Source organism: Mytilus galloprovincialis, chromosome 2 (genome assembly GCF_965363235.1).
Source record: "Mytilus galloprovincialis chromosome 2, xbMytGall1.hap1.1, whole genome shotgun sequence".
Lineage (NCBI taxonomy): Eukaryota > Metazoa > Mollusca > Bivalvia > Mytilida > Mytilidae > Mytilus > Mytilus galloprovincialis.
The window spans coordinates 103,836,590-103,851,830 of NC_134839.1; the positions used below are offsets into that span (position 1 = coordinate 103,836,590).

At 50.2% G+C, this 15,241-nt stretch overlaps 1 protein-coding gene across 1 annotated transcript in view; it reads right to left on the minus strand.

Moving 5' to 3' along the window:
- The window catches only part of LOC143062590 (uncharacterized), a 66,843-nt gene that overhangs the window by 16,796 nt on the left and 34,806 nt on the right, over window positions 1-15,241 (minus strand). The window contains exon 37 of the mRNA XM_076234253.1: window positions 60-14,564. Coding sequence (XP_076090368.1) covers window positions 60-14,564 — 14,505 coding nt within the window. The remainder of the gene's footprint in view (window positions 1-59; window positions 14,565-15,241) is intronic.

Here is a 15,241-nt window from a genome sequence, read left to right on the forward strand (position 1 = left end):
CCTCATTCACCGCGTCTCAGGTTCAATACAGCTAACCTTAAATCTATCAGTACTTATACCTTGAGACGGTGTTTCTTTTGCAGATGGTTGACTTGTTGTTACTGCTGTAGATGGTCCTGCAGTTGTAGAAGGTGGACCAGTGCTTACACCTGCAGATGGTGTTCCTGTTGCCGAAGGTTGACCGGTTGTAACTGCTGTAGATGATCCTCCAGTAACAGAAGGTGGACCAGTGGTTACACTTGGAGATGGTGTTCCTGTTGCAAAAGGTTGACCGGAGGTTACTGCTGTAGATAGTCCTCCAGTAACAGAAGGTGGACCAGTGCTTACACCTGGAGATTGTGTTCCTGTTGCAGAAGGTTGACTTGTTGTTACTGCTGTAGATGGTCCTCCAGTTACAAAAGGTAGACCAGTGCTTACACCTGGAGATGGTGTTTCTGTTGCAGAAGGTTGACCGGTGGTTACTGCTGTAGATGGTCCTCCAGTTACAGAAGGTGGTCCAGTGGTTACACCTGGAGATGGTGTTCCTGTTGCAGAAGGTTGACCGGTGATTACTGTTGTAGATGGTCCTCCAGTTACAGAAGGTGGGCCAGTGCTTACACCTGGAGATGGTGTTCCTGTTGCAGAAGGTTGACCGGTGGTAACTGCTGTAGATGGTCCTCCAGTTACAGAAGGTGGTCCAGTGGTTACACCTGGAGATGGTGTTTCTGTCGCAGAAGGTTGACCGGTGGTTACTGCTGTAGATGGTCCTCCAGTTACAGAAGGTGGACCAGTGCTTACACCTGGAGATGGTGTTCCTGTTGCAGAAGGGTGACCGGTGGTTACTGCTGTAGATGGTCCTCCAGTTGTAGAAGGTTGACCAGTGCTTACACCGGTTGATGGTGTTCCTGTTGCAGAAGGTTGACCGGTGGTTACTGCTGTAGATGGTCCTCCAGTTGCAGAAGGTGGTCCACTGGTTACAACTGGAGATGGTGTTCCTGTTGCAGAAGGTTGACCGGTATTTACTGCTGTAGATGGTCCTCCAGTTGCAGAAGGTGGACCAGTACTAACACTTGGAGATGGTGCTTTTGTTGCAGGAGGTACACCCGGTGTTGATCTTGACGATGGTCCGCTAGTTGTAATAGGTGAAACAGTATTTAAAACTGAAGATGGTGTTCCTGTTGCAGATATTTCAGCGGTGGTTACACCTTGAGATGATGTTCCTGTTGCAGAAGGTTGTCTGGTTGTTACTGCTGTAGATGGTCCTGCAGTTGTAGAAGTCGGACCAGTACTTACACCTGGAGATGGTTTTCCTGTTGCAGAAGGTTGACCGGTTGTTACTGCTGTAGATGGCCCTCCAGTAACAGAAGGTGGACCAGTGCTTACACCTGGAGATGGTGTTCCTGTTGCAGAAGGTTGACCGGTTGTTACTGCTGTAGATGGTCCTCCAGTTACAGTAGGTGGTCCAGTGGTTACACCTGGAGATGGTGTTCCTGTTGCAGGAGGTTGACCGGTGGTTACTGCTGTAGATGGTCCTCCAGTTACAGAAGGTGGTCCAGTCGTTACACCTGGAGATGGTGTTCCTGTTGCAGAAGGTTGACCGGTGGTTACTGCTGTAGATGGTCCTCCAGTTACAGAAGGTGGTCCAGTGGTAACACCTGGAGATGGTGTTCCTGTTGCAGAAGGTTGACCGGTGGTTATTGCTGTAGATGGTCCTCCAGTAACAGAAGGTGGACCAGTGGTTACACCTGGAGATGGTGTTCCTGTTGCAGAAGGTTGACCGGTAGTTACTGCTGTAGATGGTCCTCCAGTTGCAGAAGGCGGGCCAGTGCTTACACCGGTTGATGGTGTTCCTGTTGCAGAAGGTTGACCGGTGGTTACTGCTGTAGATGGTCCTCCAGTTACGGAAGGTGGTCCACTGGTTACAACTGGAGATGGTGTTCCTGTTGCAGAAGGTTGACCGGTGGTTACTGCTGTAGATGGTCCTGCAGTTACAGAAGGTGGTCCAGTGGTTACACCTGGAGAGGCTGTTCCCGTTGCAGAAGGTTGACCGGTGGTTACTGCTGTAGATGGTCCTCCAGTTACAGAAGGTGGGCCAGTGCTTACACCTGGAGATGGTGTTCCTGTTGCAGAAGGTTGACCGGTGGTTACTGCTGTAGATGGTCCTCCAGTTACAGAAGGTGGTCCAGTGGTTACACCTGGAGATGGTGTTCCTGTTGCAGAAGGTTGACCGGTGGTTACTGCTGTAGATGGTCCTCCAGTTACAGAAGATGGTCCAGTGCTTACACCTGGAGATGGTGTTCCTGTTGCAGAAGGTTGACCGGTGGTTATTGCTGTAGATGGTCCTCCAGTAACAGAAGGTGGACCAGTGGTTACACCTGGAGATGGTGTTCCTGTTGCAGAAGGTTGACCGGTAGTTACTGCTGTAGATGGTCCTCCAGTTGCAGAAGGCGGGCCAGTCCTTACACCGGTTGATGGTGTTCCTGTTGCAGAAGGTTGACCGGTGGTTACTGCTGTAGATGGTCCTCCAGTTACGGAAGGTGGTCCACTGGTTACAACTGGAGATGGTGTTCCTGTTGCAGAAGGTTGACCGGTGGTTACTGCTGTAGATGGTCCTGCAGTTACAGAAGGTGGTCCAGTGGTTACACCTGGAGAGGCTGTTCCCGTTGCAGAAGGTTGACCGCTGGTTACTGCTGTAGATGGTCCTCCAGTTACAGAAGGTGGTCCAGTGGTTACACCTGGAGATGCTGTTCCTGTCGCAGAAGGTTGACCGGTTGTTACTGCTGTAGATGGCCCTCCAGTAAAAGAAGGTGGACCAGTGCTTACACCTGGAGTTGGTGTTCCCGTTGCAGAAGGTTGACCGGTTGTTACTGCTGTAGATGGCCCTCCAGTAACAGAAGGTGGACCAGTGCTTACACCTGGAGATGGTGTTCCTGTTGCAGAAGGTTGACCGGTTGTTACTGCTGTAGATGGTCCTTCAGTTACAGTAGGTGGTCCAGTGGTTACACCTGGAGATGGTGTTCCTGTTGCAGAAGGTTGACCGGTGGTTACTGCTGTAGATGGTCCTCCAGTTACAGAAGGTGGTCCAGTCGTTACACCTGGAGATTGTGTTCCTGTTGCAGAAGGTTGACCGGTGGTTACTGCTGTAGATGGTCCTCCAGTTACAGAAGGTGGTACAGTGGTAACACCTGGAGATGGTGTTCCTGTTGCAGAAGGTTGACCGGTGGTTATTGCTGTAGATGGTCCTCCAGTAACAGAAGGTGGACCAGTGGTTACACCTGGAGATGGTGTTCCTGTTGCAGAAGGTTGACCGGTAGTTACTGCTGTAGATGGTCCTCCAGTTGCAGAAGGCGGGCCAGTGCTTACACCGGTTGATCGTGTTCCTGTTGCAGAAGGTTGACCGGTGGTTACTGCTGTAGATGGTCCTCCAGTTACGGAAGGTGGTCCACTGGTTACAACTGGAGATGGTGTTCCTGTTGCAGAAGGTTGACCGGTGGTTACTGCTGTAGATGGTCCTGCAGTTACAGAAGGTGGTCCAGTGGTTACACCTGGAGAGGCTGTTCCCGTTGCAGAAGGTTGACCGGTGGTTACTGCTGTAGATGGTCCTCCAGTTACAGAAGGTGGGCCAGTGCTTACACCTGGAGATGGTGTTCCTGTTGCAGAAGGTTGACCGGTGGTTACTGCTGTAGATGGTCCTCCAGTTACAGAAGGTGGTCCAGTGGTTACACCTGGAGATGCTGTTCCTGTTGCAGAAGGTTGACCGGTGGTTACTGCTGTAGATGGTCCTCCAGTTACAGAAGATGGTCCAGTGCTTACACCTGGAGATGGTGTTCCTGTTGCAGAAGGTTGACCGGTGGTTACTGCTGTAGATGGTCCTCCAGTTACAGAAGGTGGTCCAGTGGTTACACCTGGAGATGCTGTTCCTGTTGCAGAAGGTTGACCGTTGGTTACTGCTGTAGATGGTCCTCCAGTAACAGAAGGTGGACCAGTGCTTACACCTGGAGATGGTGTTCCTGTTGCAGAAGGTTGACCGGTTGTTACTGCTGTAGATGGTCCTTCAGTTACAGTAGGTGGTCCAGTGGTTACACCTGGAGATGGTGTTCCTGTTGCAGGAGGTTGACCGGTGGTTACTGCTGTAGATGGTCCTCCAGTTACAGAAGGTGGTCCAGTCGTTACACCTGGAGATTGTGTTCCTGTTGCAGAAGGTTGACCGGTGGTTACTGCTGTAGATGGTCCTCCAGTTACAGAAGGTGGTCCAGTGGTAACACCTGGAGATGGTGTTCCTGTTGCAGAAGGTTGACCGGTGGTTATTGCTGTAGATGGTCCTCCAGTAACAGAAGGTGGACCAGTGGTTACACCTGGAGATGGTGTTCCTGTTGCAGAAGGTTGACCGGTAGTTACTGCTGTAGATGGTCCTCCAGTTGCAGAAGGCGGGCCAGTGCTTACACCAGTTGATCGTGTTCCTGTTGCAGAAGGTTGACCGGTGGTTACTGCTGTAGATGGTCCTCCAGTTACGGAAGGTGTTCCACTGGTTACAACTGGAGATGGTGTTCCTGTTGCAGAAGGTTGACCGGTGGTTACTGCTGTAGATGGTCCTGCAGTTACAGAAGGTGGTCCAGTGGTTACACCTGGAGAGGCTGTTCCCGTTGCAGAAGGTTGACCGGTGGTTACTGCTGTAGATGGTCCTCCAGTTACAGAAGGTGGGCCAGTGCTTACACCTGGAGATGGTGTTCCTGTTGCAGAAGGTTGACCGGTGGTTACTGCTGTAGATGGTCCTCCAGTTACAGAAGGTGGTCCAGTGGTTACACCTGGAGATGCTGTTCCTGTTGCAGAAGGTTGACCGGTGGTTACTGCTGTAGATGGTCCTCCAGTTACAGAAGATGGTCCAGTGCTTACACCTGGAGATTGTGTTCCTGTTGCAGAAGGTTGACCGGTGGTTACTGCTGTAGATGGTCCTCCAGTTACAGAAGGTGGTCCAGTGGTTACACCTGGAGATGCTGTTCCTGTTGCAGAAGGTTGACCGTTGGTTACTGCTGTAGATGGTCCTCCAGTTACAGAAGGTGGTCCAGTGCTTACACCTGGAGATGGTGTTCCTGTTGCAGAAGGTTGACCGGTGGTTACTGCTGTAGATGGTCCTCCAGTTGTAGAAGGTTGACCAGTGCTTACACCTGGAGATGGTGTTCCTGTTGAAGAAGGTTGACCGGTAGTTACTGCTGTAGATGGTCCTCCAGTTGCAGAAGGCGGGCCAGTGATTACATCGGTTGATGGTGTTCCTGTTGCAGAAGATTGACCAGTACTAACACTTGGAGATGGTGCTTTTGTTGCAGGAGGTACACCCGGTGTTGATCTTGACGATGGTCCGCTAGTTGTAATAGGTGAAACAGTATTTAAAACTGAAGATGGTGTTCCTGTTGCAGATATTTCAGCGGTGGTTACACCTTGAGATGATGTTCCTGTTGCAGAAGGTTGTCTGGTTGTTACTGCTGTAGATGGTCTTGCAGTTGTAGAAGTCGGACCAGTACTTACACCTGGAGATGGTTTTCCTGTTGCAGAAGGTTGACCGGTGGTAACTACTGTAGATGGTCCTCCAGTTACAGAAGGTGGTCCAGTGGTTACACCTGGAGATGGTGTTCCTGTCGCAGAAGGTTGACCGAATGTTACTGCTGTAGATGGTCCTCCAGTTAAGGCAGGTGGACCAGTGCTTACACCTGGAGATGGTGTTCCTGTTGCAGAAGGTTGACCTGTGGTTACTGCTGTAGATGGCCCTCCAGTAACAGAAGGTGGACCAGTGCTTACACCTGGAGATGGTGTTCCTGTTGCAGAAGGTTGACCGGTTGTTACTGATGTAGATGGTCCTCCAGTTACAGTAGGTGGTCCAGTGCTTACACCTGGAGATGGTGTCCCTGTTGCAGGAGGTTGACCGGTGGTTACTGCTGTAGATGGTCCTCCAGTTACAGAAGGTGGGCCAGTGCTTACACCTGGAGATGGTGTTCCTGTTGCAGAAGGTTGACCGGTGGTTAGTGCTGTAGATGGTCCTCCAGTTACAGAAGGTGGTCCAGTGGTTACACCTGGAGATGGTGTTCCTGTTGCAGAAGGTTGACCGGTGGTTATTGCTGTAGATGGTCCTCCAGTAACAGAAGGTGGACCAGTGGTTATACCTGGAGATGGTGTTCCTGTTGCAGAAGGTTGACCGGTAGTTACTGCTGTAGATGGTCCTCCAGTTGCAGAAGGCGGGCCAGTGCTTACACCGGTTGATGGTGTTCCTGTTGCAGAAGGTTGACCAGTGGTTACTGCTGTAGATGGTCCTACAGTTACGGAAGGTGGTCCACTGGTTACAACTGGAGATGGTGTTCCTGTTGCAGATGGTTGACCGGTGGTTACTGCTGTAGATGGTCCTCCAGTTACAGAAGGTGGTCCAGTGGTTACACCTGGAGAGGCTGTTCCCGTTGCAGAAGGTTGACTGGTGGTTACTGCTGTAGATGGTCCTCCAGTTACAGAAGGTGGGCCAGTGCTTACACCTGGAGATGGTGTTCCTGTTGCAGAAGGTTGACCGGTGGTTACTGCTGTAGATGGTCCTCCAGTTACAGAAGGTGGTCCAGTGCTTACACCTGGAGATGGTGTTCCTGTTGCAGAAGGTTGACCGGTGGTTACTGCTGTAGATGGTCCTCCAGTTACAGAAGATGGTCCAGTGCTTACACCTGGAGATGGTGTTCCTGTTGCAGAAGTTTGACCGGTGGTTACTGCTGTAGATGGTCCTCCAGTTGTAGAAGGTTGACCAGTGCTTACACCTGCAGATGGTGTTCCTGTTGCAGAAGGTTGACCGGTAGTTACTGCTGTAGATGGTCCTCCAGTTGCAGAAGGCGGGCCAGTGCTTAAACCGGTTGATGGTGTTCCTGTTGCAGAAGGTTGACCGGTGGTTACTGCTGTAGATGGTCCTCCAGTTGCAGAAGGTGGTCCACTGGTTACAACTGGAGATGGTGTTCCTGTTGCAGAAGGTTGACCGGTGGTTACTGCTGTAGATGGTCCTCCAGTTACAGAAGGTGGTCCAGTGGTTACACCTGGAGATTGTGTTCCTGTTGCAGAAGGTTGACCGGTTGTTACTGATGTAGATGGTCCTCCAGTTACAGTAGGTGGTCCAGTGGTTACACCTGGAGATGGTGTTCCTGTTGCAGGAGGTTGACCGGTGGTTACTGCTGTAGATGGTCCTCCAGTTACAGAAGGTGGTCCAGTGGTTACACCTGGAGATGGTGTTCCTGTTGCAGAAGGTTGACCGGTGGTTACTGCTGTAGATGGTCCTCTAGTTACAGAAGGTGGTCCAGTGGTTACACCTGGAGATGGTGTTCCTGTTGCAGAAGGTTGACCGGTGGTTAGTGCTGTAGATGGTCCTCCAGTAACAGAAGGTGGGCCAGTGGTTACACCTGGAGATGGTGTTCCTGTTCTAGAAGTTTGACCGGTAGTTACTGCTGTAGATGGTCCTCCAGTTGCAGAAGGCGGGCCAGTGCTTACACCGGTTGATGGTGTTCCTGTTGCAGAAGGTTGACCGGTGGTTACTGCTGTAGATGGTCCTCCAGTTACAGAAGGTGGTCCAGTGGTTACACCTGGAGATGGTGTTCCTGTTGCAGAAGGTTGACCGGTGGTTACTGCTGTAGATGGTCCTCCAGTTACAGAAGGTGGTCCAGTGTTTACACCTGGAGATGGTGTTCCTGTTGCAGAAGGTTGACCGGTGGTTAGTGCTGTAGATGGTCCTCCAGTAACAGAAGGTGGGCCAGTGGTTACACCTGGAGATGGTGTTCCTGTTGCAGAAGGTTGACCGGTAGTTACTGCTGTAGATGGTCCTCCAGTTACAGAAGGCGGACCAGTGCTTACACCTGGAGATGGTGTTCCTGTTGCAGAAGGTTGACCGGTGGTTACTGCTGTAGATGGTCCTCCAGTTGCAGAAGGTGGTCCACTGGTTACAACTGGAGATGGTGTTCCTGTTGAGGAAGGTTGACCGGTAGTTACTGCTGTAGATGGTTCTCCATTTACAGAAGGTGGTCCAGTGGTTACACCTGGAGATGGTGTTCCTGTTGCAGAAGGTTGACCGGTGGTTACTGCTGTAAATGGTCCTCCAGTTACAGAAGGTGGTCCAGTGCTTACACCTGCAGATGGTGTTCCTGTTGCAGAAGGTTGACCGGTGGTTACTGCTGTAGATAGTCCTCCAGTTGTAGAAGGTTGACCAGTGCTTACACCTGGAGATGGTGTTCCTGTTGTAGAAGGTTGACCGGTAGTTACTGCTGTAGATGGTCCTCCAGTTGCAGAAGGCGGGCCAGTGCTTACACCGGTTGATGGTGTTCCTGTTGCAGAAGGTTGACCGGTGGTTACTGCTGTAGATGGTCCTCCAGTTGCAGAAGGTGGACCAGTACTAACACTTGGAGATGGTGCTTTTGTTGCAGGAGGTACACCCGGTGTTGATCTTGACGATGGTCCGCTAGTTGTAATAGGTGAAACAGTATTTACAAATGAAGATGGTGTTCCTGTTGCAGATATTTCAGCGGTGGTTACACCTTGAGATGATGTTCCTGTTGCAGAAGGTTGTCTTGTTGTTACTGCTGTAGATGGTCCTGCAGTTGTAGAAGGTGGACCAGTACTTACACCTGGAGATGGTTTTCCTGTTGCAGAAGGTTGACCGGTGGTAACTACTGTAGATGGTCCTCCAGTTACAGAAGGTTGACCAGTGCTGACACCTGGAGATGGTGTTCCTGTCGCAGAAGGTTGACCGGTTGTTACTGCTGTAGATGGTCCTCCAGATACAGCAGGTGGACCAGTGCTTACACCTGGAGATGGTGTTCCTGTTGCAGGAGGTTGACCGGTGGTTACTGTTGTAGATGGTCCTCCAGTTACAGAAGGTGGTCCAGTGGTTACACCTGGAGAAGGTCTTCCTGTTGCAGAAGGTTGACCGGTTGTTACTGATGTAGATGGTCCTCCAGTTACAGTAGGTGGTCTAGTGGTTACACCTGGAGATGGTGTTCCTGTTGCAGGAGGTTGACCGGTGGTTACTGCTGTAGATGGTCCTCCAGTTACAGAAGGTGGTCCAGTGGTTACACCTGGAGATGGTGTTCCTGTTGCAGAAGGTTGACCGGTGGTTAGTGCTGTAGATGGTCCTCCAGTAACAGAAGGTGGGACAGTGGTTACATCTGGAGATGGTGTTCCTGTTGTAGAAGGTTGACCGGTAGTTACTGCTGTAGATGGTCCTCCAGTTGCAGAAGGCGGGCCAGTGCTTACACCGGTTGATGGTGTTCCTGTTGCAGAAGGTTGACCGTTGGTTACTGCTGTAGATGGTCCTCCAGTTACAGAAGGTGGTCCAGTGGTTACACCTGGAGATGGTGTTCCTGTTACAGAAGGTTGACCGGTGGTTACTGCTGTAGATGGTCCTCCAGTTACAGAAGGTGGTCCAGTGTTTACACCTGGAGATGGTGTTCCTGTTGCAGAAGGTTGACCGGTGGTTACTGCTGTAGATGGTTCTCCATTTACAGAAGGTGGTCCAGTGGTTACACCTGGAGATGGTGTTCCTGTTGCAGAAGGTTGACCGGTGGTTACTGGTGTATATGGTCCTCCAGTTACAGAAGGTGGTCCAGTGCTTACACCTGGAGATGGTGTTCCTGTTGCAGAAGGTTGACCGGTGGTTACTGCTGTAGATGGTCCTCCAGTTGTAGAAGGTTGACCAGTGCTTACACCTGGAGATGGTGTTCCTGTTGTAGAAGGTTGACCGGTAGTTACTGCTGTAGATGGTCCTCCAGTTGCAGAAGGCGGGCCAGTACTTATACCGGTTGATGGTGTTCCTGTTGCAGAAGGTTGACCGGTGGTTACTGCTGTAGATGGTCCTCCAGTTGCAGAAGGTGGACCAGTACTAACACTTGGAGATGGTGCTTTTGTTGCAGGAGGTACACCCGGTGTTGATCTTGACGATGGTCCGCTAGTTGTAATAGGTGAAACAGTATTTAAAACTGAAGATGGTGTTCCTGTTGCAGATATTTCAGCGGTGGTTACACCTTGAGATGATGTTCCTGTTGCAGAAGGTTGTCTGGTTGTTACTGCTGTAGATGGTCTTGCAGTTGTAGAAGTCGGACCAGTACTTACACCTGGAGATGGTTTTCCTGTTGCAGAAGGTTGACCGGTGGTAACTACTGTAGATGGTCGTCCAGTTACAGAAGGTGGTCCAGTGGTTACACCTGGAGATGGTGTTCCTGTCGCAGAAGGTTGACCGAATGTTACTGCTGTAGATGGTCCTCCAGTTAAGGCAGGTGGACCAGTGCTTACACCTGGAGATGGTGTTCCTGTTGCAGAAGGTTGACCGGTGGTTACTGCTGTAGATGGCCCTCCAGTAACAGAAGGTGGACCAGTGCTTACACCTGGAGATGGTGTTCCTGTTGCAGAAGGTTGACCGGTTGTTACTGATGTAGATGGTCCTCCAGTTACAGTAGGTGGTCCAGTGCTTACACCTGGAGATGGTGTTCCTGTTGCAGGAGGTTGACCGGTGGTTACTGCTGTAGATGGTCCTCCAGTTACAGAAGGTGGGCCAGTGCTTACACCTGGAGATGGTGTTCCTGTTGCATAAGGTTGACCGGTGGTTACTGCTGTAGATGGTCCTCCAGTTACAGAAGGTGGTCCAGTGGTTACACCTGGAGATGGTGTTCCTGTTTCAGAAGGTTGACCGGTGGTTATTGCTGTAGATGGTCCTCCAGTAACAGAAGGTGGACCAGTGGTTATACCTGGAGATGGTGTTCCTGTTGCAGAAGGTTGACCGGTAGTTACTGCTGTAGATGGTCCTTCAGTTGCAGAAGGCGGGCCAGTGCTTACACCGGTTGATGGTGTTCCTGTTGCAGAAGGTTGACCAGTGGTTACTGCTGTAGATGGTCCTACAGTTACGGAAGGTGGTCCACTGGTTACAACTGGAGATGGTGTTCCTGTTGCAGATGGTTGACCGGTGGTTACTGCTGTAGATGGTCCTCCAGTTACAGAAGGTGGTCCAGTGGTTACACCTGGAGAGGCTGTTCCCGTTGCAGAAGGTTGACTGGTGGTTACTGCTGTAGATGGTCCTCCAGTTACAGAAGGTGGTCCAGTGGTTACACCTGGAGATGGTGTTCCTGTTGCAGAAGGTTGACCGGTGGTTACTGCTGTAGATGGTCCTCCAGTTACAGAAGGTGGTCCAGTAGTTACACCTGGAGATGGTGTTCCTGTTGCAGAAGGTTGACCGGTGGTTAGTGCTGTAGATGGTCCTCTAGAAACAGAAGGTGGGCCAGTGGTTACACCTGGAGATGGTGTTTCTGTTGCAGAAGGTTGACCGGTAGTTACTGCTGTGGATGGTCCTCCAGTTGCAGAAGGCGGGCCAGAGCTTACACCGGTTGATGGTGTTCCTGTTGCAGAAGGTTGACCGGTGGTTACTGCTGTAGATGGTCCTCCAGTTACAGAAGGTGGTCCACTGGTTACAACTGGAGATGGTGTTCCTGTTGCAGAAGGTTGACCGGTGGTTACTGCTGTAGATGGTCCTCCAGTTACAGAAGGTGGTCCAGTGGTTACACCTGGAGATGCTGTTCCCGTTGCAGAAGGTTGACCGGTGGTTACTGCTGTAGATGGTCCTCCAGTTAGAGAAGGTGGGCCAGTGCTTACACTTGGAGATGGTGTTCCTGTTGCAGAAGGTTGACCGGTGGTTACTGCTGTAGATGGGCCTCCAGTTACAGAAGGTGGTCCAGTGGTTACACCTGGAGATGGTGTACCTGTTGCAGAAGGTTGACCGGTGGTTACTGCTGTAGATGGTCCTCCAGTTACAGAAGGTGGTCCAGTGGTTACACCTGGAGATGGTGTTCCTGTTGCAGAAGGTTGACCGGTGGTTACTGCTGTAGATGGTCCTCCAGTTACAGAAGGTGGTCCAGTGGTTACACCTGGAGATGGTGTTTCTGTCGCAGAAGGTTGACCGGTGGTTACTGCTGTAGATGGTCCTTCAGTTACAGAAGATGGTCCAGTGCTTACACCTGGAGATGGTGTTCCTGTTGCAGAAGGTTGACCGGTGGTTACTGCTGTAGATGGTCCTCGAGTTGTAGAAGGTTGACCAGTGCTTACACCTGCAGATGGTGTTCCTGTTGTAGAAGGTTGACCGGTGGTTACTGCTGTAGATGGTCCTCCAGTTGCAGAAGGCGGGCCAGTGCTTACACCGGTTGATGGTGTTCCTGTTGCAGAAGGTTGACCGGTGGTTACTGCTGTAGATGGTCCTCCAGTTACAGAAGGTGGTCCACTGGTTACAACTGGAGATGGTGTTCCTGTTGCAGAAGGTTGACCGGTGGTTACTGCTGTAGATGGTCCTCCAGTTACAGAAGGTGGTCCAGTGCTTACACCTGGAGATAGTGTTCCTGTTGCAGAAGGTTGACCGGTGGTTACTGCTGTAGATGGTCCTCCACTTACAGAAGGTGGGCCAGTGCTAACACCTGGAGATGGGGTTCCTGTTGCCGAAGGTTGACTGGTTGTTACTGCTGTAGATGGTCCTCCAGTTGCAGAAGGCGGGCCAGTGCTTACACCGGTTGATGGTGTTCCTGTTGCAGAAGGTTGACCGGTGGTTACTGCTGTAGATGGTCCTCCAGTTACAGAAGGTGGTCCAGTGGTTACACCTTGAGATGGTGTACCTGTTGCAGAAGGTTGACCAGTGGTTACTGCTGTAGATGGTCCTCCAGTTACAGAAGGTGGTCCAGTGGTTACACCTGGAGATGGTGTTCCTGTTGCAGAAGGTTGACCGGTGGTTACTGCTGTAGATGGTCCTCCAGTTACAGAAGGTGGTCCAGTGCTTACACCTGGAGATGGTGTTCCTGTTGCAGAAGGTTGACCGGTGGTTACTGCTGTAGATGGTCCTCCAGTTGTAGAAGGTTGACCACTGCTTACACCTGGAGATGGTGTTCCTGTTGTAAAAGGTTGACCGGTAGTTACTGCTGTAGATGGTCCTCCAGTTGCAGAAGGCGGGCCAGTGCTTACACCGGTTGATGGTGTTCCTGTTGCAGAAGGTTGACCGGTGGTTACTGCTGTAGATGGTCCTCCAGTTGTAGAAGGTGGACCAGTACTAACACTTGGAGATGGTGCTTTTGTTGCAGGAGGTACACCCGGTGTTGATCTTGACGATGGTCCGCTAGTTGTAATAGGTGAAACAGTATTTACAACTGAAGATGGTGTTCCTGTTGCAGATATTCCAGCGGTGGTTACACCTTGAGATGGTGTTCCTGTTGCAGAAGGTTGTCTGGTTGTTACTGCTGTAGATGGTCCTGCAGTTGTAGAAGACGGACCAGTACTTACACCTTGAGATGGTTTTCCTGTTGCAGAAGGTTGACCGGTGGTAACTACTGTAGATGGTCCTCCAGTTACAGAAGGTGGTCCAGTGGTTACACCTAGAGATGGTGTTCCTGTCGCAGAAGGTTGACCGGTGGTTACTGCTGTAGATGGTCCTCGAGTTACAGAAGGTGGACCAGTGCTTACACCTGGAGATGGTGTTCCTGTTGCAGAAGGTTGACCGGTGGTTACTGCTGTAGATGGTCCTCCAGTTACAGAAGGTGGTCCACTGGTTACAACTGGAGATGGTGTTCCTGTTGCAGAAGGTTGACCGGTGGTTACTGCTGTAGATGGTCCTCCAGTTACAGAAGGTGGTCCAGTGGTTACACCTGGAGATGCTGTTCCCGTTGCAGAAGGTTGACCGGTGGTTACTGCTGTAGATGGTCCTCCAGTTACAGAAGGTGGGCCAGTGCTTACACTTGGAGATGGTGTTCCTGTTGCAGAAGGTTGACCGGTGGTTACTGCTGTAGATGGGCCTCCAGTTACAGAAGGTGGTCCAGTGGTTACACCTGGAGGTGGTGTACCTGTTGCAGAAGGTTGACCGGTGGTTACTGCTGTAGATGGTCCTCCAGTTACAGAAGGTGGTCCAGTGGTTACACCTGGAGATGGTGTTCCTGTTGCAGAAGGTTGACCGGTGGTTACTGCTGTAGATGGTCCTCCAGTTACAGAAGGCGGGCCAGTGCTTACACCTGGAGATGGTGTTCCTGTTGCAGAAGGTTGACCGGTGGTTACTGCTGTAGATGGTCCTCGAGTTGTAGAAGGTTGACCAGTGCTTACACCTGCAGATGGTGTTCCTGTTGTAGAAGGTTGACCGGTAGTTACTGCTGTAGATGGTCCTCTAGTTGCAGAAGGCGGGCCAGTGCTTACACCGGTTGATGGTGTTCCTGTTGCAGAAGGTTGACCGGTGGTTAGTGCTGTAGATGGTCCTCCAGTTATAGAAGGTGGTCCACTGGTTACAACTGGAGATGGTGTTCCTGTTGCAGAAGGTTGACGGGTTGTTACTGCTGTAGATGGTCCTCCAGATGCAAAAGATGAACCAAGGCTTACAACTGGAGATGGTGTTCCTGTTGTAGAAGGTATACCGGTGGTTACTGTTGTAGATGGTCCTTCAGTTACAGAAGGTGGACCAGTAATCACAATTGGAGACGGTGTTCCTGTTGCAGTAGTTTGACCTACTGTTACTGGTACAGATGGTAATCCAACTTTAGTTGGTATTCCTGTGGGGACTTTTGTAGATTGTGATACTGTTGAAGAAAGTTGAAAAATTAAATAAGTACAACCAGGGATATTTGATTGTTTATTTTAACTATATAGTCGTTTAAGGTAGCACAATACAAAGATTTTATACCTCCAATTCTCCAGTTTTAAAATGCTGTAACTATCTTTCTAATGCTTGAAAATTTATAAAAGTGGTATCTGTGGATAGCTTAAAGATTTCTCTTTCAAATTAATGCACTGTTAGTATTATACAACAATTATGTAATCAATTATAATGATAACTGTGTCTACAAAATTTTACAATAAATGTTCACTTTCAATTGAAATTAGCTTCTTCATGGATCCCCCGAGAGGGATGATTTTATGATATTTTGTTCCTAGAGCCATTATCTGCAAAAGGGTGTCTCAGATTTTGGATAGAATGTTTAGATCAAATTTTACCCCTAATCATACACTATCTTCTTTTATGTGGTTAGGATGTTTACACTAATTACAGATTTATGAGAGAATGGAATACGATAGCGATAATTTGGACACCATTTTGTAGGTCCTGCTGTGTTGATTAAGATAACGTTAAACTTTTTTGTGTAGCTATAGAGATGAAAGAGCTAAATTCATTCTAGTGAACTGACCAAGATTTTGCCATTGATTGCATAATACTTAATTACATAATGATTGCATAACAAAAATATTGCATTCATTT